At 46.5% G+C, this 24,059-nt stretch overlaps 1 protein-coding gene across 4 annotated transcripts in view; it reads right to left on the reverse strand.

Annotated features, from left to right (window-relative positions):
• Window positions 1-24,059, reverse strand: part of ZNF143 (zinc finger protein 143) — a 1,779,064-nt gene that overhangs the window by 373,136 nt on the left and 1,381,869 nt on the right. For all 4 annotated transcript variants that reach the window (XM_069623666.1, XM_069623668.1, XM_069623669.1 and 1 more), the window contains one exon: window positions 18,307-18,486. In XM_069623666.1, the coding sequence (XP_069479767.1) occupies window positions 18,307-18,486 (180 nt within the window). The remainder of the gene's footprint in view (window positions 1-18,306; window positions 18,487-24,059) is intronic.

Below are 24,059 nucleotides of genomic sequence, written 5' to 3' on the forward strand. Positions count from 1 at the left end.
CATCCTCAGATTTGGCAGCACGTAAAGTAGCAGTATGACCAAGTGAAGAGCAACAGAGGTGTAGGAGGGAGGGTTTGCATGTGAATCCATGCCAGACCCATGCTGGAGAACAACAGTTACAGCTAAGTAACTTGTTCCTTCTCCAGCATGGGGTCTGGCATAGATTCACATGCTCATGAATATAAGAATACATAGCAGTATACACATGCACAACCACGGGAGGTGGCAAGGCTCAACATTAAGCATTACATAAACTCAACATTAAGCAACTCTGACCTCCTCACCAGGCCCACCTTCAGGCGAACAGGTTGCGCAGCACTGCTTGGCCGACCCTGGACTCCTCCCTGGAATCCCAGTCGACGCAGTAGAATTTCGTGAAGGTGTGTGTCGACCTTCACGTAGCAGCCCTACAGATGTCCAGCAGTGGCACACCAGACAAGAACGCCGTAGTAGCAGCGATCGCTCTGGTCGATTCGGCTCTCGGACAGCCGGGCAACGGTCGGTTTGCCAACCGATGACCGTGCATGATGCAGCCGGAGAGCCATCTGGAAATGGAAGCCTTCGAGAGGGCCTTCCCTTGATTCACAGGTCCAAAGTTCACAAAAAGCTGTGATGTCTTCCGAAAACTCTTCGTGCGGTCCACGTAGAACTTCAGCGCTCTAGCTACATCCAGCGAGTGCAAAGTCCTCTCGGCCGGCGACGAAGGCGACGTGAAGAAAACTGGCAACACCAAGGGCTCGTTGAGGTGGAAGTCCGACGGCACCTTGGGCATGAAGGAGGGGTGCGTCCTCAGCACCACCCTCTTCTCATGGAAAGTCAAGTATGAAGGCTTGCAGGATAGGGCCTGAATCTCTCCCACTCGTCGTGCGGAGGTGGTGGCCCCAAGGAACGCTGTTTTCCACGACAGAAATTTCAATGGTGCCGAAAGAGGGTTAATCTTCTGTGCACGGCACCAGACAGAGAACCTCTTCCACTTGTGTCCGTAGCACTTTAGAGTTGAGGATGCCCTGGCCTTTGCAAGCACCTCTGTGCAGTCCACCGGGATATCGTATCCTCCAGAACTCTAGTGCTGCAGGAGCCAGGCCTGCAAGTTCAGAGACTCTGGGTCATGAGGGAGTATGTCGCCTCCTTCTCTGGAGAGAAGATTTGCGTCCGTCGACAGTCTGACTGGGGGGGACGCTGCCAAGTCCAGAAGGTCCGGGAACCAGCTCTGTCTTGGCCCCGCCGGTGCGACGAGGATCATCCTGCACCGGGACCTCTTGAGTTGGTTGATGAGTCGGAGCAGCAACGGCAACGGAGGGAACGCATATAGGAACAGGCCGTCCCAGGGGAACGAGAAAGCATCGCCCATGCTCCTCGGCTGGCGAAACTTGCTGGCGAAATTCTGGCACTTGGAGTTCGTCGCTGTCGCAAACAGGCCGATCTGGGGTTTGCACCATCGTTGGAAAAGTCTATCCACCTGATCCTGACGCAGCTCCCACTCGTGGCACGAGCGCAGCTTCCTGCTGAGTGAGTCGGCGATGACCTTCTTTGTTCCTGCTAGATGGAAGGGCACCAGAAACATTCCCTGGGCGACGGCCCAGTGCCACAGATCCTGGGCCTCCTTGGACAGGGCTGGGGTTCTGGTGCCTCCCTGCTTCCGGATGTAGAACATTGTGGCGGTGTTGTCGGTGACGATCCTCGCCACCTTGTCCTTGAGGGACGGGAGAAAAGACCTGAGGGCCCAGAACACTGCTCTGAGTTCCAGGATGTTGATGTGGAGTGACCTCTCCTCCGGGAGCCAAAGGCCTCTCGTGTGCAGATCTCCGGTGTGCGCTCCCCATCCCTCCAGGGAGGCATCCGTCGTCACCATCTCCCGATGTACCGGGGTCTGAAAGTCCTTGCCCGCCGCGAGATGCGCGCGGGTGCCCCACCATCGGATCGCTTGGCGGAAAACCTCGTTGAGCAGGATCCTGTCTTCGAAGCTGCCCGTCGCTTGTATCCAACGGGCGTCGAGGAACTCTTGTAGAGGGTGCATCAGTAGCCTGCACAGGCGCACCAGGTAGATGCATGAGGACATCATTCCGAGCAGGGACTTGATGGATCTCACCCTGGCCACGCCCGTGGCCAGCAGGCGCTGCACCTTACCCAAGATGGCCTTCGTCCTCTCCTCCGACAGCGAGGCCAATCGCGCCACTGTATCGAGCTTGGCTCCCAGAAACAGTGCGACCTGCGATGGGACCAGGTGAGATTTTGAGTAGTTGATGGAGAAGCCCAGATCCGTGAGAAGTCGGACGGTCTCCGCCGTGTGTTCGATGGCGAGTTCTCTTTTCCTTGCACGGATGAGCCAACTGTCCAGATAGGGGTAGACGTGGATCCCCCGCAGGCGCAGCCGCCCCGCCACTGGTGCGAGGCACTTGGTAAACACCCTGGGTGCCGACTTCAGCCCGAATGGCAGGGCCTTGAATTGGTAGTGCCGCCCTTGGACTACAAATCTGAGAAACTTTCGGTGTCCTTTTAGAATGGGGATGTGGAAGTAAGAATCCTCCAAGTCCAGCGACGATAGGAAGTCGCCCTCCTCCAGATGTCCCAGCACATGCTGGAGGGTGACCATCCTGAACTTTTGTGCCTGGATGTATTTGTTCAGCCGCCGCAGGTCCAGGATGGGGCGCCAACCGCCAGTCTTCTTTCTGATGAAGTACCTTGAGTATACTCCGGAGCCTCTTCGGGATGAGCTCGATGGCACCCTTCTTGATCATCGCCCTTACTTTTAACAGCAGTTGAGGGACGTGATTTTCCTTCCTGGCCACAGGAGGAATGCGGGGGCACTTTCTTTGAAATTTGAGAGTGTGCCCGTGGGCCAGGGCATCCAGCACCCAACGGTCAGTGGAGATGGACTCCCACACGCTGACTAACTTCGCCAGCCGGCCTCCCACCGGGGTGCTCCGGTGGGGGCCCGACGCTATGGCCGGTTCAGTCCTGCTTGGAGGTGGCCTTGCCGCCTTGGCCTCCTTGGCGACGACGACGAGGTCCTCCTGACTTGCCGCGTCCTCTGTAGGCCTCCTGCGAAGAGGAGCAGGCCGCCTGGCGGTACGTCAAGGAGCTGCTGCCGGATCCCCTGGAGGCACCCTGTCTGCCTCCGGCGTTCCAAAAGGGCGGCCGTCGTTGCTGTAACACGCCCAAGGCCCGAGCAGTCTCCGTGTTGGTCTTGATGGCCTGAATAGACTCATCCACTGTTTTTCCAAACAGGTTGTTCCCGTCGAAGGGCATGTCCAAAACTCTGGTTTGCACGTCCTGGCGGAAATCAATTGCCTTGAGCCATCCCTGCCGTCGAAGGCAAACACAGTTGCCCAACTGGCAGAATCCGGTGTCAGCGATATCCGTGGCCGCCGTTAGGTTCTCCAGGGCCTCTGACCTCTTGTCGTCCAGTAGGAAGTCCAGTAGGGGAGCGATCTTGTACCACAGCTCCCTGTCGTAGTGGGCCACAATCGCTAGGGCGTTGGCCGCCTTCATTGTCCTCGCCGCAGATGAGATGACTCGTCGTCCCATGGCGTCCAGCTTCTTTCCCTCGCTGTCCGGTGGGGAGGTCGAAGTTGAGGATGATGCCCCCGCCGCCTTCTTCTTGGCCGCCTCTGAGACAACCGAATCCGGGGTTGGCAGTGTCCGAAGGCACAAAGGGGCGGAATCGGGGACCCGGTACTTCTTCTCGAACCAATCCCTCTTGGCAGGTGTGGTGGACGGGTTCTTCAGGAGAGCCAGTCCCTCCTCCCAGATATCGTCAATCAATGGTACCGCTAGGACCGTCTTCCTCTTGGCCTCGCGCCGCTGATAGAGGAAACCTTCCTTCTTCTGTTCCTGAGGGCAGAGCTGAAAGAGCTTGGATGCCCTGGCAATCATGGCGTGGAAGGAGCCAATTTCGTCGGGCGGGGAGGACCGAGGGGGTGGTGATGGAAGGCCCATCCCGTCGTCACTACCGTCGTCATCCGTCCCTGTCGTGGCCGTATCCGTGTCATCCCTAGGATCAGGGGAAGGAGACGAAGGGTGAGCGGGCCATGAGGGCTGGAAAGGTGGGGGAGGGTGAACTCTCCTCCGATTGATTGGAGGGCTTCCCGACAGGCCCGGTTTTGCTGGGTCGTCCGTTGGGGTGAGGGGCAATCTTGTCCTTATCTCTGTGCGTAAAGTTTGGATTGCCATCAAAATGGCCGCCGAGCTGTCCTGAGGCTCAGGCACTGGTTGTGACAGGCGCGATGGTTGCTCCTCCTCTACGGGAGCCTCGTCGGCGCCACCGTCGCTCTCTTGGTCTGCCTCCTCGGGGTTCCTCCCGTGGGATCGGACCTCCTCGAACCTCTTGTTGAGGCCTTTCACGACTTCAACCAGCTCCTCCTCAGAGGCTGTATCCGTGTCCGTAATGGCCACCGCCCCCCCCCCCTCATTTTCCACCGGGGTCTTCACAGGGGTCTTATCGATGGGCTGAAAAGAGGATTCCCTCCGTGGTGGCAGGGAAACTCTGGGCCCCGAGGTCACCTCCACTGGCGTAGCCTCCACCGGCTTCGCCAGGGCCGCCACGACTCCCTCGATAGAGGCCTTTGTCGGGTGAATCAGGGCCTTCACCACCTTGGGTGAGGCCTTCACCTTGGGGGGAGCGTCAGCGCCTCGCTCCCCCTCGGCTGTCTTCGAGATCGACCAGGGCTTCTCGGATTTTCTCTTCCCCGAGCTAGAGCGTTGGCTCATGGTTGATGGCGTCAGTGAAATGTGCCCTGCCTGGCAGCCAAGGAGCCCGACCCTTCGGCGCTCCCGGTGCCCGCGGACTTGCGGTGCTTTGCCTTCTGTTGGGCCCCCGTCGCCGTAGCGCCCTCAAAGGACTTAGAAGACCGCTCGGAACTCTTCTTCTTCTCACCTGCTGGGCTCTTTCCTTCCAGCCAGTTGGTGAGGCGGATACGCCGATCCTTCATGGTCCGTTCCGACATGTTCCTGCAAAACGCACAGTCCTTCTCCACGTGCGTTTTGTCTTCATGAAGGCAGTAGAGACATCTCGAATGCTCGTCCTCCTTGAAAACATTCTGTAATCCGCATCCAGGGCAGTTCCTGAACATTTTGGATCCGGGTGTCGAGCTTCCCTTGTCCTGGGCCAAGTCCACGAGGTAGGCCTCAGATCTTCTGGAATCCTTCAAGAAGCGTAGCTCGACGAAAGTTCCCCCTTGAGGGGCGTAGAAAATTCCGAAACAGGTCCCCGTTAATCGGAGTGTAGAAACGGTGGAGCTTGAGGCTCGATTGACCGAAAAATGAGATTAAACTCTTTGAAAAATCGCAAAACACAGTAAAAGCTCGAGAGCTAAAGCACCAGGACTCCCAACAGTTGAACGTGCGGTAAAAATCTGAGGATGGCTGCCAGGGGCGGGGCTTGGGGAGAGGGCAGTCATTGGCTGGGGGCAGTATGACCCAGAGACCAGTGATTGGTTACTACTAAGAAAGTCAGATCAGAAACGAAACTGATACTGATTTTTTCTTTACTGAGGATTCCCAGCCTGACGACGCAGAATATTCATGAGCATGTGAATCCATGCCAGACCCCATGCTGGAGAAGCTCAGTTTATCACTGCCAAAGGTTTCAGTACCATCCCCATGTTTGGGAACGCCCACAAGGATGGCGTAAAGGTACCGGGACGTATGAGTAGAAGAGGTTATTCAAGGAAAGAGAGGGTAGAGTGTGTGAGGGTGTGTTGATGTTACAAAGGCTATACCTTAGATTGTCGTATTCATCCCTAGAGGGGGAGTTCCTCCCCATGAGAGCCACGCGCATTATACCACCCCAGGGGGACTATTGGATAGCAGCCTCACCTCTTGGGAAGGGGCTCCATCTTGGGGAGAAGCGACAACATCCAGTAAATCATCACAGTGCACACACTATCAGTGGTAATGGTAATACCGTCAGGTGGAATTACTGTTGTGCATGAACTTCGGGGAGAAATACCGCCCAACATCGATTGAATTACTGTTACCACTGTCAACTCAGAGCTATTTCCGCCAGTGGAATTACCGCCAGGCAAAATGGCGTCATCACAGAAACAGGAAGCCCAGTGGCTGCCATCTTTAAAAATCAGAATCCATCCTAAATCTCCCATTTCCTTGTGCCTTCTGAAGACAATAGTCAAGTGGAACACATCTCTGGTAAAAGGGAAAGCAAGGTGATGGATATAAGGTAGCAAAAGCAAAACTTTAGTGAGCAGGAACTGCAGGTGCTGACGGATGAGGTGGTCACTCATGCGGCTGAGCTGTATGGCACCAAACAGCAGAGGACCTCTGACCAAAGGGAGGCTACCATATGGGCCAGCAAACGGGATGAGGTTGCGGCAGTGGGCGTTGTCCCACAGGACTGTGAGGACTGCCGCAAATGATGGAACAACCTCAACGCAAGGGTTCGCAGCTTCATTGACAAACACATCCATGAGCTTTCCACCACAGTAGGCGGCACAGTTGAACCACTTGCCCATGCCCCATTGGAAGAAAAGGCCAACAACATCCTCCACATGGAAGGAATAGAGGCCATTAGCAGTGCTGAAGGGGGAGGAAGCAGCCAAGGCTATGCTGACGAATCTTTAAATACCCTCTCCCATGAGAATGTACTCGGCAATCGCATGTGAGAATAGATGGGCCCAATGGACAAGGGAATGGGCAACTACATGGAATACTGTACAAAGGCACTGTGACACATGCATGTGTAAGGGAAGGCGGGATACTGTAGAAATACACCTGCACCGTAGGGGAAATGTGCATGTGAAGCCATGGAACCATGAGAAGCACCCACGGGAGGATAGCTCAGCGACAACGTACTCGCCTTGGAAACAAGACGACACGAAGCAACACAGGTTCAATCCCCGGGTCCGCACTTAGAAACCTCCGGGTATTAATCGCGTTATAAATATGCAACTAAGAGACATATTCCTGTAACAGCGCCTCGATGCCCCCGGGCAGTGAGAGCACTTTAAAAATGCAAATAAAAAAATAAAAGTGTGCTGTGAAAGTCCCAATTGTAAAGTGAACCCCCTGCGCCACAAAATCAACAAGCCATATTGGCAGGCCAACAAACTATGAGACCCTGCATGTGCCATGTACACCCTCAGGAGACCCTACTCTTACCTTGCTTGAGCTGTACCCATTGCCCTGCAGCCGACCCTGCCGATGAGACAAAATGTGTGTAGGATGACCATTCATCATGTTGCATGAGTGTTTCGCTAGCCCACGTACTAGTATGCATGATGACTGACAGCATGTCATTATTCATCATCAGGTACATAGTCAACTCAGACTGATGAAGCACTCCACTTCCCAGGAGATCTCCATTGTTAGCAGTGCACCAACCGCCACCACTGCACAGGCCAGACATGGGAAAAGCAGGAGAAAGAGCAGGAGCAAGTCACCAGAGCCAGATCACAGCAGCAACATGTCGGCCATGCTAAGTGGTGAGACAGCCACAGTTCCCACTAGTGTGCCTATTGCCCCTCCACCAGCTTTGCACATGGCACAAATGGCACCACACCTGATGGAGGGACTCCAAAGTTAACTGCAGGTGCATCACCGGCCAGAAGCTGCGAACACCACACTAAACCCGGCCCCTATGGTGATGCCTGAGAAGCAACATCCAGCCAGTGTCAAACATGGCACAACACCTGCACCCACCTATCTTCCCCCTCAAGCCCCCTCGTCACCTGAGGCAAACAGCCATTTCCATTGCCAGGGGGAGCTGGATACAGGGAGTGATGGGTGTCGTTTACCTGATTGCGATGACACTATCTTCAGGTCCTCTTGCCTCAGCCCGGACCCTCTCCACAGTCCACCGGCTGTACAGCAGCATTCACTGGATGCAATCTGGGGGAGGCTGGATGAAATGGAGCACTGCCAGGTCACCACTGAAAACCTGGAGGAGATGCAGGTGCAGCATCTGCAGGCCATACAGGACTGTGTGAAGGGCTCCTCACAGAGACAGGGCATTTCGGCTTTTACAAAATCTATGCACGCCAACATGCTCCTCACCCTGCAACAGATCCGGGACAGGATTCCGAGCCTGCTATTTTATTTACCAACCATATAATAACTTCAGTGCTACTTCAATATGCCATGGATGCAGTCGATATGCAAGGGACACACCAAGCAGAGTTATTGTAGGTCTTCATATTCCAGTGCAACCTTTAAGGCCAGTTCCTGCCATTATATGGCAGATATAGACTCATCCATGAAACATCTATAATAGTTTAAGTGCAGCCACACTTAACCAAGCGGTGCCATCTGATAGCAGGTAAAGACTCTCATGCATGTGCAGTCATATAAGAGGCACAGCCTCACAAACTCAAGTTTTACTATTGTTTACCAACGGCAGTGCCGATCGCCCAAGTACAACTATCTTATGTCAGACAAACCCTAATATGCCAGGAATCAACATGATATGCTAGGTGCTTTGCCCAGGTTTTACGCCAGAATACTGTGCTTTTGCCATTGTTTTCTTTTATTTCAGAACCACGTTTGTTTTGAATAAAGCTGATTTGAAAAGCACCAATTTACATTCTTAATCAAACTGAAAATATAAAAAAGAAGTATTTACTAAAACATGTTCATTAAGTTAAAGAGGATTTATTCTCTTGCTTTCTAAACAACACGTGCCAACATTGTTTTTCCCTTTTGTAGTGCTGTAAGTAATAGAGCTTAATGCTAACTTAATGTTACTCACATTTTCATCTTTGGAAGTATGGAAAACTGAGTGACCAAAATTGTGATTCAAACATGTGAAAGGCTGCAAGGAGAACACAGTTACTGGCGGCAAACATTTAACTGACTGAGCTATCTCTGTTCCTTCCTACAAACTATAAAAAGAGGGCATTTTCTGAAATGTCAAAAGTACAGAGACAAGTGCTTTATTCAAACGAGATGTCACACATAAGAAACAAAGTCACTCTGACGAATTCAGGGAATGCGTCCCCTCTCCCCAAGGGCGAGCGACCCCTTATGGGACTAGGGAGGTGAGCCTGCTAAGCTTAACACCCACTAGTGAGCGACCCCTTATGGGACTAGGGAGGTGAGCCTGCTAAGCTTAGCACCCACTAGTGGACAGGACAAGCGGGGTCCCACTGGAGGTGACCCCCTTTAGAGGGCAGGCAATTCCTGAATAACGGATGTGTGTTGTCCTCCCTTGTCTCAGGCATCTAATAGTTTTGTTGGTTATTTGGGAGTTAACTTGTATAAAGACTTACCACTTCATGCACCAATGGCTGGTATGGCTTCTGACCCATTCAGGCACCGTCCTCAACTTGGAAAGGAGAATGAGAGATAACCCCCTCCCCCCTCCGCCGCCTTGCATGGAAGATAAAGACCCAATCTATTTTGAACCTAGAGAGGGGAATGGGCGGCAAAGAGGCAAAGAAAGAGAGATCTCCTCCGGAGAGGAGTGGCTCAGAGAGGCAAGCACATGCCCGGTGTGGCGGGTTAACCCAAGGCTAATTACCCGAGGTATGGACCAAATTGGTAGAAGATACGGGGACAGCTCATGCTATCTTGGGGAGGAAAGCTGAATACTATCAAAATGAATGTTTTACCGCATTTACTGTTTATGTTTTGGATGTTGCTGGTGAAGATTTCAAAGTCATTCGTCGATGTGATCAAAAAGCGTATACAGAGGTTCCTGTGGCAACGGGGAAAGGCCACGATAGCTTATGACACTCTAATTCGAAATAAAGAACAGGGAGGTGCTGGTCTGCCGCAAATGGAAACCTACTTTAAAGTAGTACAACTGAGGGTTTTGTTAGCTCATATTAGGAACAATATGGACAAACAGTGGGTAGCATTATAGAATGAGCTGATGAAACCAGTGACAGTGGGGGAATGGCTGTGGGTGCCCAATGCACAGATACCATGAATGATACATAATCACCCAGTAATGGCTGTGTTGTTGGGCAACATCGAAGGAGAGGCGGGGACTGGCAGGCGTGACAATGTGTATTTCGCGATTGAGCAGTATATGGTCACCCCCATTAGGTACTTAATCCACAAACCGCTGAGATTCTAGAAATGGTACAAGAGGGGATGAGTGAGGGCGGTTCAGTTGTAGAAGATGGGAAATTCATAGCCAGCGTTCAGCATCAGGCAGCCCTAGGTCTGGATTCTTTATTGCCCTTCATGTACCTTTAAATACGGCGAGTACTGAGTGACCCAAGATGGGATGGGAAAGTGGTGAGGCCCTTAACAAGGTTTGAGATGTGTTGGACAAACATGTAGGGACCAAGGGATTATTACTGTATAACATGTATCACGCTCTATTGGGGGCGAGAAACACGGAAATGATGTCCGCCAACTATAGATGGGAGTGAGTTTTGAATAATGAGTTGTCTGATTGCGCCTGGAGGCAGATTTGTAGCAATACATGGAAAGTCTCACTGTCTATGCAGTAAAAGAAGCATAACTACAGATTGCTTAATCGCTGGCAATATGCCCCGCAGAAGCTAGCAAAATGTATGTGGGAGTGAATCCGAGGTAATGGAGGTGCTGGGCAGAAAGAAATAGGGTCATACTGGAATATGTGGTGGAGCTGCCCGAACGTTCAGGAGTACTGAAAAGAGGTGCGGTGTTGCACAAAGGTGGTGGAAGGGGTGGATAGGCCATTAACGCCACCATTAATATTGTTTGGAATTGTAGGGGACGAGGAGGATTTTAGCGGTGTAACGCACATGGTGAGGAATTTGGTATTAGCAGCGAGGGCTTGTCTTTCCATACATTGGAAATGGGCCTTTTTCTTACCAACATATGAAGAATGGGTGGGAAAGGCACATGAAATATATGTGATGGAGAAGCTCACTGCCCTGATACAGGCTGTAAAAAACATGCTGGGTGCGAAGGAATGGGGACTGGTGAGGTATCCTACGAAGTGTAATACCAAGCACAATTAAATATTTATTATGTCAGTGAGAGCAGGGGAGGCGATGTTGGGGGGAATTTAGAGTATTGAATGGTGAACGTGAATGCTCACCGAAAGGGGGGAGGAAGAGGGGTTGGGTTATAACTGATCGGAGTGTGGCAAGAGTGTTTCTTGTGTGGAGAAGCTGCCCGTTTTTGTTTTCCGACGTTCTTTGTTGTGGAGCAGTGTTTTATCTGTTGCAACTGCTGACGGAAGGAGCAAACCCTTAAAAACACCCTGCCAGACACAGAGCGTCGCTGTGTGTGGCAGGAGTGTTGCTTGTGTTCCTTGTGGGACGTGTGGGACAAAAGACGATGGACAAAAGAACTGGTATACCCCTGACGGGAGTGCAGGTGAAACGGAGCAATAGTGCCGTGCATCATGTCCTGAACCCCACGAGAAAGGAAGTCGACAGGAAAAGGACTGTGTCGGCCGCCACTGCGAACCAAATCGATAAGGAAGTAAAGGGAAAGTCATGGGCTGGGTGGGAGGACAAATAGCTGCACTGAATTCTGATAGTGTGCCCGACAACACAGCTAGCCCTTTCTGGCCTTCTCCCACGCGGACTCGCTGGATTGCTATCCGGAACAGTATCCAAATGCCCATACATCGAGACTTGTACGAACCGTGTCGGTATGTGCACCGGCAATGGCAATGGCAATGGCAATGGAACATATAGAATTAAAAAGCACTGCACTGCCAGAGTCCTCTAACAATGACGAAACTCTAACATCTAGGATCAATGAAATGGGGTGTGCTGAGCGATCTATCGAGCAATTTGATCAGCCCTGCAGTGCAGGGGAGTCGCTCTCCGCTGAACAGGGAAACAAGGTGCATAAGTCGTGTGCGGCCTTACCTGTCGATGTTGATCCAGCTACAAACATGCAGCAACTGGGAGCAGCAGGATTCAACCAGACGCTGAGCTCAGTAAATATGACCCAGCAGCTGAAGCTCCTAGCGTGGAGAGTAGTTGAAAGATCTGGACTAAACATGCTTGGGAGCACTGAAGGAATAGCTAGCAGGATGCTTGACATGAATCCTGGTGTCCCACAACCGAGAAGCGAGACACTTTCACCATGTTGTGAAAGGACTTAAGCTGATGACGACAATAGAAGCCTGCCGGGTCCAAATACACCTTGGGGAGGCGCAACAACCGAACCATTGAGTGGAGTATCCGGCTCGGAAGATAAGATGGAAGTGCTGAGCGTGAAGCAGCCCCGATATGAGGGCGTGTCAGAGCACCTAACTAAAAACCACTGTAACTCAATTGCTGTAGCTGATCAACTCATTAGAGACTTGGCGTTGTTAAATGCCAAGGTGTCTCTTTCTACGACGCCCCCAAAACAATGACAGAGAGCGAAATGGAGTGAATGGGATGGACACGAGAATGGCTGACCCAGTGTGTGCCTTAGATTGGCTCAAGGGTGGATCCGACAAGAAGTCGTTTGAACAAGGACTACACAGGATTGGGCAAGGCATGCAGGAAATCTCAGAAGAATCGAAAACAGCTCAGAGGGTGAATTTTGTCACTCACAGAAAAGGCTTAAAAATCCAATGATCCATGAGAGATCAGTCAGCAAGCAGTCTGCTGTGAGAGATGCTGATCATCTGAGGCCGGTTAGCTCATCTAAAACCGAAGACTCCTCGTCTACCTCAGAAATTGAATCTAGAACACCTCAACCCACTAAATTAAGGCACCAAGGAATAAAAGATATACAACAAAGTGACAGAAAAAGAAATTCCTCCATACCTGCGATTATTGAAAAAGTGATCAATGAGCTGAGACCAAACTTGATGTCCGCGAAGTTGATTGCAGTATCTCCATTGACAAAGCTATTTCAACAACTAAACGAAAACTACAGAGATCAGAATACTGTGATAGTCCTGATGAACACAAAAATTACCAAGCTGGAAATGAACTTTATTGAAATGTCTAGCCAAAACACAGCAATATGGAGCAAGAAAGATCTCTCTAAGTCAGTTCTGAAAGATGCTCTTAAAAACAATTGCGAAGACAAGAAACTATTGGCAGATGTAGCACGTGAAGCACTTGCAATCTGTAAGAGTAAATATAGAGCGAGTTATCACAGAGACACGGCCCATTATAACAGAAAACCCGTTGACACATATAGAACACTGTAGTATCTTACTCTGTAGCAAGATATGCCTGGATCAGAGATGACATGGAGCAGGAACCAGGCTGACCCGGGTAAGTACCAACAGAAGAGGCTTTATTGTTCTTGGTTACATAGAGGCAGATCATGAAAGGTAGGAGAGAAGGTCACAAGCATCTGTCCTGGTTCCCTGCCATACTCCAAGTCCCAACCGTCACTCTATGGAACCCCCAAGCCTCCAACACTCCAGGCTCCACCTCACCATTCTATGAGGCCCTGCATTCACTAAGACAGTCACTCTAATCATCAAGGATACAACAAACACATTGATCTGTGCTGTAGGAGAGTGGCCGTTGTAAACACACCCGTAAAAGCAATTGAGCCCAGGAAAGCGAGTGGGAGTAAAAGAGGTCTGCAGGATGCGGAAACAAGACAAAGTCCCGAAGTTGCAAGAAAGCAATTGGAACTAACAGCGAAGCCCGCAAGCTGTAATGGGATCAGTACCGGAAATGTGCTTGAGGATAAGCCGAATCTCCATAGAGTGGTGGCGGCGCAAGTGGTACTCTAAGAAGATGGAATCTTGAGCCCTCAAACATTGGTGTTGGACCCCTCAACATCAGCTAATGCGGACGAGCAAGCTACTGAGCCGAGTCGATCAGAGACTCTCGAGACGAACTTGGCAATAAAAGCGAAGGAAATGTTTGGCATATTTGAAAAATCTCAAGTAATGTATACATTAGAATCCTCTAGTAAGAAGAACGAAAAACCAGTGAAACAGGGGAAATGCAAAAAAAAAAAAAAAAAATATGCCTACACAAAAGAATAGAAATGCAAGGAATGCCTCCAACTTCTTTAGAAATATTAAATCTCTAAACGTAACAATTCATAATGCAGAACAGAAATCAAATAATAAACCAGATGAGGGATTAAAGTCAAACAAGCTGGTGAAGAACAACGTTGTGATGGAAGGGGAGGAGAAAATAAAGTTCATCACCATAGAAAAACAAAACGAGATTAACATTGAAGATTTGATGAACATGTCGACTTACAGTAACTCAGTCGAGGAGAATGAGGAAGATGAAAACCTGAGCCTATAGGAAAAACAGAAAAATGAGAACAGAAGCAACTCGTCCATAAACCCCATTGAATCTTTTGAGGATATTGAACTGGTGGACCAAGAAAAGCCTGAAGTGGCTGGTCTGAGTAGCAAAAGAGTGTGTGTAATCTCTCCATCTCCAAAAAAAACTTGGGATTTAATTCCATGGAGAAGAAGGCAAATTTAGGTAAAAAGAGACTTCTACACAATCGAAGATCGATGGACAAAAAGTTTAAATAATAATCTTATTGAGCAACTTGAGAGGCCCAATAACTTGTCGCTCTTAGGAAAAAGTAAGTCCAGCTTTGGACCGAATGAGTTCATATTCAAAGAACAACAAAAAAGTTACATCCAAAGAGACTGGAAGAATTGAAGTGGAGGATAATAGAAGACGGCGAGCAGATAAAGATAAAGAGTAAAAACAGCCAACTGCAAAACTTGCATAAGACGCAAACAGGAAGCAAAGAATATAGAATCCTTGTGGAGCGGCTAGAACCAAGGAATGACAAACTAACCCTAAATAGATATAATGTGATGCAACTATTTCATTACATTACATTGCAGCATTGAGATCATTAAAATCTAAGGAGTTAAAGCGAGTGGAATTCATAGAAGAAGATAATCTTGATAGAGTGCTGCTGCATATTGACTCCATAAAGACTGTGTAGCTTATAATGATGTGTGAGCGACAGCTATTAGATGCAGGATTCCAAGTGGATGAAGTAGATCAACTCTTGAAGGACTCCAGAGTCCGAGAGCTGAGGCCTGCTCTAAAAATCCAAGTAGACGCTCCTGGAAAACGAAACATTGATATAGCCCAAAATACCCTAGAAAGACACAATCAAGGCAGAGAAGAGGATGGTGTGGAACTTAGGGAGGAATTGGTGGCGTAAGTGGCACTCTGCACCGAGATGAAAATAAAAAAAATAAAAATCACGGTGCAGAACTCTAATGGAAAATCAAAGGAGGCTTGCAGCGCTGAGAAGTTGAGCCCAAGAAAAGAAGAAGTTGAAATTTGGTCTTGGGTAGCGAAGACAATAAACGATAATATGAGAAGTTAATGCCAAGAGTTGCAAAAAGAGGTAGTACTCGTCTCCTGGAACACCAGAGGGTTTACTCATTTATTGAATACACCGTCTAAAGAGTTAAGGGCCTGTGATATTATTTGCCTACAAGAGACATGGCTGGCGAAAATCCCATGTATTGATGGATTTGAGATAGCACTAAATCCACCGATACAACAAAGTAAAGGAAGGCCAATGTCCGGACAACTGATCCTGGTAAACCATAAAAGTGTGTTTCGTAAAAAAAACCTGGCTCAACCTCTCACCATATATACAAATGGTAATTCTAGAGGCAAATTCAAAAAAAAAAATTTTTAAAAACGGTACACATTTTTAATGTGTATTGGAACCACCAGGCTGCAGGTAGACAAAAATTCATAGATGAAATTTGCGACCACATTGACACTATACTGATTAACTCTACAAATCCCAATATAGTATTGTGTGGGGATTTGAATATTCAATTAATTGAGTTAACAACTCAATCAACAAAAAAGAATCAAGGATCACCTGGGAAGGAGAAATTAAAAAAAATCTGGCTGGAAGAAATGGATGCCTGAAATATGTATTTATTGAATGGCAATACCTGTGGCGATAACCCACCGACAGAAACCTGGGAAAGAGGTAGTCAAAAGTCCATTTTAGACTACTTCTTCATATCGGAATCAATGGCCAAAAGTTCACTGAGTTAAATGTGATCAAGACAAAACAAAGTGATCATAACCTGGTGACTCTATTGTGGAATCAAGAAAGTTAACTGCTAAAAGAAAAATGGAGACAAGAAGTCTTGAACCAGGGTGTAACCGCCTTCTATTGAATAACAGCGACAATCTATTTAGCGAATGAAATTAGAACGAATGTGGGATGTCCTAAGAAAGACGTGATTGAATATCAGCAATTCATGGCAATATATAGAGTCAAGCAATCGGGTCTGAAAAAACCATTATAGGAAACACGAATATGACCCACAAATTGCACACAAACAAAAAATGGATAACCGGAAAGGGCTGAGAAATATTAACAAACAATCTGGAGCTACTCAAAGTGAGCTGAAAAGAAATCTCAGGACACAATACAAAAACTGGCTAATGTCACACAAGGTGATTATGGAACAAAGAGATGCTGAAGCCATACTGGCCTCCATGTCCCAGAGAAATTCAAGAGGGTTCTGGGCTATGCTAAATGAGCTGGAAATCCCACAGAAGGCGGCCTTAACGAGTATGGTATCTGAAGATCACTGGATTAATCACTATACCAATTTATTTGCAAAACCTGGAGGGACCAAAGGCCCGCAACTCAATACAAATCATCATTGGGACCTCAAAATGGAGCAAGAGGACATCTGGAGGTCTATCCAAAAGATTAGTACCTCAAGGGCCGCAGATGGATTGTCTAACCAAATTTCAAAAAGCAATCCGGAAGAATGGACAGAGTTTTGTGCTATATTATTTCAAAACATAATAAAAGAGTGAAAAATACCTGCTTCCTGGAAACTCGCAATAATTGTGGCGATTTTTAAAAAGGGCTGCAGAACTGAACCATCGAACTATCAACCAATAGCGCTTTTAGATGTGCTAGGCAACATATTTGCAACCCTGCTTCTGGCACAACTATCATCATGGATTAGAAAGAATAGCGCTTTTGATTTGAGACAAACGGGTTTTGTCAGAGGAGTTGGGTGTGGATTGAATTTGTTCATCCTCAATCTCTTGAAAATGGAAGCAATTTGAAAAGTCCACAAAGTCTATCTAGCGATCATAGATCTTGCACACGCATTCAATGGTGTTGACCGTGAACTATTATGGTAAAAGTTGCGGATGCCTCCACAGCTTGTTATCAGCAATAAAAGAACTCGCCTCAGATACAAAAATACAGATCAGATTGGATAGGGAAGGACATCTCTTTACCAATAAAAATAGCACGGGGTGTAAAACAAGCGTGCCCCCTAGGAGCAACATTTAATTTCTATATTGCTGAGGTTGGCAATGCACTGGAAGGAGTAAAATCATTCCCACCTACATTGAATGGATCACATATCAGTTGGATACTGTATGCAGATGACATTGTCCTGCTTGATATGACTCTGATTGGCTTACAAAGAAAGCTGAATGCCTTAAAGAAATACACTGAAATAAATGTGCTTGAAATAAATGTAGCCAAATCAGAAATCCTAATACTGAAAAACCTAAAAGGAGTTAAAAGCAAAAAAAGAGAGGTTCTGATGGTTATTGGGAAAATATGTCCTGAATCAGCATTTCCTTGGATAGAAGCTGGATTTCCAAATCACCATTAGGTGGTATCTTCTTTGTGTCTTGCTGTTTGGTAGATGTATTGTCTTATAGCTTAGTCAAGAATGGTACGGTTAAGAGTGCCCTGTACTGGTCTGCACCAAGAGTGGGCATCCTAAAAATATAGTTATTCAGGCTTGTTTCACTTTAGATGTGATGGTGCTGCAGGCAAATTAGGAATTTACATATGCCAATATTGCCAGCATGAATAGCTATGAAAATTCTTTGACCTTTCTGGATCTGTATTGATCAGTGGCCAATACATGGGCTTCGTGCAATTCTTGGGTTGTGTGAATTTCTGAATGGTGTGAACACACGAGGAGAAGTATTTGGGGACGGGGTGATTTTGCATCAGTGGTTCAATTGGCCTCTCATGTGCACTGTTTGGATCACTGCAATTTGTTTTGCTGGTTCTGATGGACCACCTTGAGCTCAGAATGCGAGAGAGCCTTTTTGTGCACTGTTGTGGAATTTTACTTGAGCTAATACATACATGATTGGCACTGAAGATATACAATAATGTTATCTTAGAGCAGGGTTGTCCAACTCCAGGCCTTGAGGGCCACATCCATGTTGGGTTTTCCAGTTCCCCCTCATTCATATTCATGAGACACATTTGCATACAATGATTATAAATATATGCACATTTTTCTTCATGAATATTAATGAGCGATATCCTGAAAACCCATCGGGATCCCAGCCCTAGACGTCCAGAGTTGGACAACCCGTCTTTGAGTATATTCTATTAAAATGTACAACTGTATTGTTATATTTGTCAAGTCTACAAAACCTATATATATTTTAAACAAAACTGAAGTAAATTTACCTGTATGTATTCGCACATGGTTCTTATAATTGGTAGCACTAGCAAAAGCTCTTCCACAACCGGGCTCAGTACAGTAGTATGGTCTTTCCCCAGTATGTGTTCTGATGTGCACTTTCCGAATGTTGGACGTCGTAAAGGACCTGCCACAGCCTTCAAAAGGACATTTAAAAGGTCGTTCACCTTTAGAACACCAATGGAAAACAAAAGGATAGGTTACAGTTGAAAATAATAGTTCACAAGTTCAAACAAGAGGGAAGACATAGAATTAGAACTTATGATCTGCATATGCAAAAATATTGTCTTAATCATGGTGTTGAGTGCAAAAATATTTTTTGAACAATTTTCAGAGTAATACAAACATGAGCTTGTTTTGTTACACAACAGTTCTGTGCAAACCTATTCAAGCAAAACACAAAACATACAAGTCACTGGCAATTCTATTTTATTTAGAAAACATACATTAATATTAAAATTGTATTTTAAAGAGATTGTAATTGGTTCATAACAAATTGCCGGCAGACCACCCAGGGGCACTGAGAACATGGCTGTCCAGCACCTACCTCGGACCAAGGGCAATGTGAAGGAAAGACCTGGCAAATATGTGGAGAATTCTGCTACATTGACAGGAAGAAGCCGCTGGAATTAAGAGACCCTCTGGTTTAGGTGCGTGCCAGCGAGGCTCATTCGAGGCTTTGACATCGAGACAGATAGGAGATCTGTCCTGTGTGTTGTGGCATGCAGTCTGTGGCAGACGTATAGGGCAAATATTCTGAATTTCCAAGAGCAGCAAGAAGAAGGTGGTGAGTATTTTCTTGGGAGTTAGTTTGTAACTTGAGGGGGTGTCAATTAAGAAAAGCCTTAGATGGGAGATTGTTAATGAAGAGGGCACTATAAACAATAGGAAGTTCACCATTATATCATTGTCTCGGGAGGATAGCTCAGGGGCAACATGCTCGCCGTGGAAGCAAAACGACAAAGAGCAACACAAATTCGATCCCCGGGTCCGCGTTTTGAAACTTCTGGGTATTAAGCGCGTTATAAATAACTTATCATATCATATCATTGTATGCTCCAAACCAGGGCCAGATGGAGGGCCTATGATTGATCGAACAGTGGGTGGAAGGCTTTAAAATACTGGGAGGTGATTTTAATGTGATCAAGGAGCCTTTGCTTAATTGGAGATCCTGTAATGTAAGGCCTACTAGAGTAAAACATGGAGAGAATCCTGAGTTTGACGAATGATTGGAGACATTTTATTGGTACGACATATGGAGGGAGGCTCATCTGGATAAGGAGGGATATGCATTTCTCTCAGAACCACACCAATATTATAAGAGGATTGATTATTTGTTATTGGGAATTGGAAGAGAAAACCTGTTGATTAGTTTCACCTTGGAGGTTGCGTGGTGGTCTGATCATGATGGAAACAGAATGGGGTAATCTCCCAGAGAAGGGGATGTTGGCAATGCAACAGTACCTTATGGCGAGATGCAATCTTCCTTGCAGCCTGGGAAGGGGAAACTACGTGATACTGGGGTAGTGCTGGCGAGGTATATATGAAACGGTGCAAAGGCCACGATTAGGCAGAAGGGACTTTTGGAAGGCAGGCTGAATGAGCCAATACACACCCTGTTAGAGTTACTAATGGGATAGGGAGCTGGAGATCAAGCATTGCTATTAGAGGTCAGGGGGAAAAGACACAGCTACGGCCCTTGTCGTAGGAAAAGCTGCACAAAAAATTATGTTTTTGGAGCAGACTTATTATGAGAAAGGGCATAAGTCAGGAGCAATGTTCCCTCTAATTATTTTCCTCTATGTGCAGAACCAGTTGGCTGTTGTGCGCACATTATTTTCCATGTGCGCAACTGACTAATGAGGTAAGCCACTTTGTGAGCTACCGTCGCAGAAGAGAGTTTGGAAAGGAATGTCCTCTTCCCAGCCACTGCAATTCTTTAACAATCTTACAATACTTTTTCCAAACACATGGGCCAAAATAAAATATGTCGTATGCGATTATACAGAAAACTCATCAACCAGTCCAAGACTTCAATATGTGCCACAGTACTTTGGAAACGTACTTCTGCACAAAGAAAAATGACGGCCTCATTGCGAGTTTGACAGTAAGTGGTATAGTTGGCGGTAACTCCACTGCTGCCAACTTTACCACTATGCCAAATTAAGATCTCAGTCCTGGAGTGGAAGATTTGCCTCCAGGAAAATCCTGGAGGTAAATCCTCCAACTCAATGCCGAAATCGTCGGAATTTCTGCTGCAGTAATTCCGCCAAAAAGCCACATTTAGTACAATAGACTCAATATGGACTCAATATGAATGGGGAATTACACCGCTACCATCAGTTGTAATCCGGCAGAAATTCCTCTGCACCAAGTGGTGGTAATAGTAATTTTTTTGGCCAGTATTCTGGTGGATTTACGCCAGAATAGCGTCCCAAGTCTTAATGAAGCCCTGTATGTTTTATGCCACTGGAAAAACACTGATTTGTATTACAAAACACAAATATCTCTCAGTTGTGTTCCCAGATATCTTGCACGAACAATATTTATTCTTTTAAAAAAGTTTCTTTGTATTCAGATTTTTCAAATAAAGGAAATTGTATTCTTGATCCGATAATCTCGAGGTCAGCCGACACGTGTTTCGACCCAAGGTGTCTTTATCAAGGCTGGTTCGTCACTGTTCATTGAGCGTTAGGTAGGTTGGCTCTTGTGGGTTCCACTCCTTGAATAGGGTGGCTTGTCAGCCTGTTACTGCTGTGAACGACGTCCCTGGCATTTGTGGCCCTCAAATATCTCTTATCATAACTGATATGGCTGTCAAGAAACTCACACAGAATACATTTGCCGATGGATTAATGGCAATTAAAAGCAATGGGTCAAAAACATGCTGAAAGGAGTTCCAAGTAATTCAAGGGCCAGGACAACATGCTTCTAATAATTTGTGTAAGGATGATAATTCCATCAGAATAACTGCACCTTAGAATATGATGATCCTAAATTCCTGTGCCTCTGCTTACTATTCACATTACGTTCTCCTGTGGGTAGTGATAACACCAGCCTTAGATCTAAGAAACATATGCACCATGCATATTTACTCCCTAAAAAAGGAAAATGTGCCTGACAAAAACGAGAAACAATGAACATATTATTGCTTCAACCCACAAAGCTCCACTGATATTTTTTTGATTTGGTGAACAGTAGAACAGTGGCATAGGAAGGAAGGAACTCTAATAATATTAATGCCCAATCTCAAAAGGAATTTTATGGGGAAAGAACCTCTTTTAACAAGCAGAACATATCCCTATTGGAAAAGCGATTTACTTTTTTACTCCCCAAAAAATCATTTGACTCCAAGTAGGGAGCAAAATCTGATTAGAGCCTTGCTTGTACCCCCGACATAGGGAGTGAAATGACAGGGCATATACTAAAGTATGTAGTTTTGCCCACCCTTCCGCACCACAGCCTGGATAAAATTAAACAAGAGCCTTACTGAGGTTTATTATGGAGCACTGTTGAAGAAAAACAAATATACATGCCTTTTAAGTTAATTGCATCAATTCATCAGAGATGTAACTGATTGAGTGCCTTCTTCTAGAACTATAGATCCCTCTTCTGTAATTCTTTGTGATCAGTTAAATAAGATGCAGGGAGATGCTGGTGACTGCACACACAGAACACATGGTTATATTGAAAATCCCTGAGCAATTGAGCATAGAAAGAAAATGAAGGGGCTGTTGTCTGGATGGGTACTAGAATTTCCTATCCTTTAGCAAACACGCAACACATTTCCTTCAGTGTACTGCCGAAACGTCTGACTTGGTCTTTGAAATGTTCTGCTTTGTTCATCATCCGCAAGGAGCGATGCTTCCACACATCCCCATCCCCAGCCCAAGTGCTTGCCTTAAATACTAGTTGATAGAGCACTGTAATAAGTGAGGGATTGTAGCAGTAAACACTCACTCAGATATTTACAGACCCACCATACTTTGCAAGCCAGGCATATTTAAATGCCTCAACATATGATGTGCATTTTAAGAATGTCATGACTCTCCATGTACACAATTCTTTTGCAGGGCATACAAGATTGTTTGCAACATACCCCACCCTTCCCTTTCACTGAGCACTTTTGTAATCCTACAAAAGTGCTCAGTGAAACTGTTTTTGCATAGAAGCGAGTTACCACATAATGTTTGAAGGTCTATGCCCAAAGGAATGCTGAACACTTGGAAACGATGCAGATTGTGTGAAAAGCATTCTCCTGTCTAAATATCCGGTGCCCTGATACTATGGACCAGTAATCCCAGGCATAGTCCATACCCATTATCCCTTGTAGGCTAAGTAAATGATATTGCAATGTTGCTCTCTATTTATAGGGTAATGTTAGTAATGCTAAAGTAGGAGACGCTGAGCATCACATTTGTCTTTTCAAAATCTTTAGAGGGCAAATTAATATTTGAGTTTCATAATGCGTTAACTTACAAGTGGGCCGCTTCAAAGTACTTGCGTGACATATGTACAAAGAAGATGAATTATGGGATTTGGTTACACATCCAAGTAGCCTGCTTACTTCCAGTCAGTATCCGATATTCGAGCTGGTAGTTAGATTATATAGTGTGGGTGACACTTTTGGTAAAAAGCACAATGAGTAACAGAAATTCTGGCGCCTGAACGTTACTCATGTTACAACAAACATAAAACAAGTGGATGTATGTACACGTCCGCTAACCTTTCGTACAGCCAAGAAAGGAAGAGTCAAGGTTGTCTGGTAGTATTTTAATGTACTTTGGGGCAGAAGTTAGTCATACGGTAAAAGTGTGGTAGAGTCTGGTTTAGGAGTCATGGTGGGGATGGAAAATGTTTGGTTATAGTGTGCAGGCATATCTTGGTTAGATTCTTCTGTTCATGAAGCCAGTTTTTCATATTAGTTTTTAACCTCTTGTGTTTTATGTTGCTGTTAGGGATTTTAGGTGCATAGTAGTGTAATGCAAATTAGCAGAATATCAAGACTAGTTGCTTATTTTAAGAGAAAGAACATTTCAGGTAATTGCTGTGGCTTGTGCTTAATTAAATCTTTTTGAATAGATGAAAATTGTCTGTGTGCGGTGCTAATAATCGTCTGAGCGGCACCCAGAAGGAAGCTGGGCAAGCGCATATGGGCACAGCTTAGAGGGAACATTGGTCTGGAGAACTACTGGCAAGAAGATTGAAAGCCAACACATGAGAAACAAGGTTTTTCAAGATGAAGGAGAAGGAGGGAAATGAGTGGACGTATCCTAAAGATGTGGCTCAATTTAATCAGGAGATATTCAACAAAGATAAGGTAAAGACATATATAGGTCCAAGGGAATACAAGAAGTAGACCTTCCGTGCCTCACGCACGATGAATCATTACAGCCGTACAGATTGATCTTCATAAGGCAGGTGCAGGAGGACATAAGGCAAATAAGGTGGGCAGGGCCCTGTGTGAGGATGGGTACTCTGCATCATTTTATGACTGCTTCTCAAGCCTCCATTCTCCATGTTTTGTCAAGTTGTACAATGGGATACTGCAAGATAAAGAAATACCCACCATATTACTTTGGTCACTGATAATATTGATTCCTAAGCCTGGCAAGCACCATACAATATTTGTTTCTTATAGACCAATTTCACTGATAAACCCAGATGCCAACATTTTTACCAGACATTTGTGACTGGATGATAGGGGGTAGACAGCTTAGGTAAGACATTGGATTTAATG

This window comes from Ambystoma mexicanum, chromosome 11, assembly GCF_040938575.1.
Source record: "Ambystoma mexicanum isolate Mex_15411 chromosome 11, UKY_AmexF1_1, whole genome shotgun sequence".
NCBI classification, from domain to species: Eukaryota; Metazoa; Chordata; class Amphibia; order Caudata; family Ambystomatidae; genus Ambystoma; species Ambystoma mexicanum.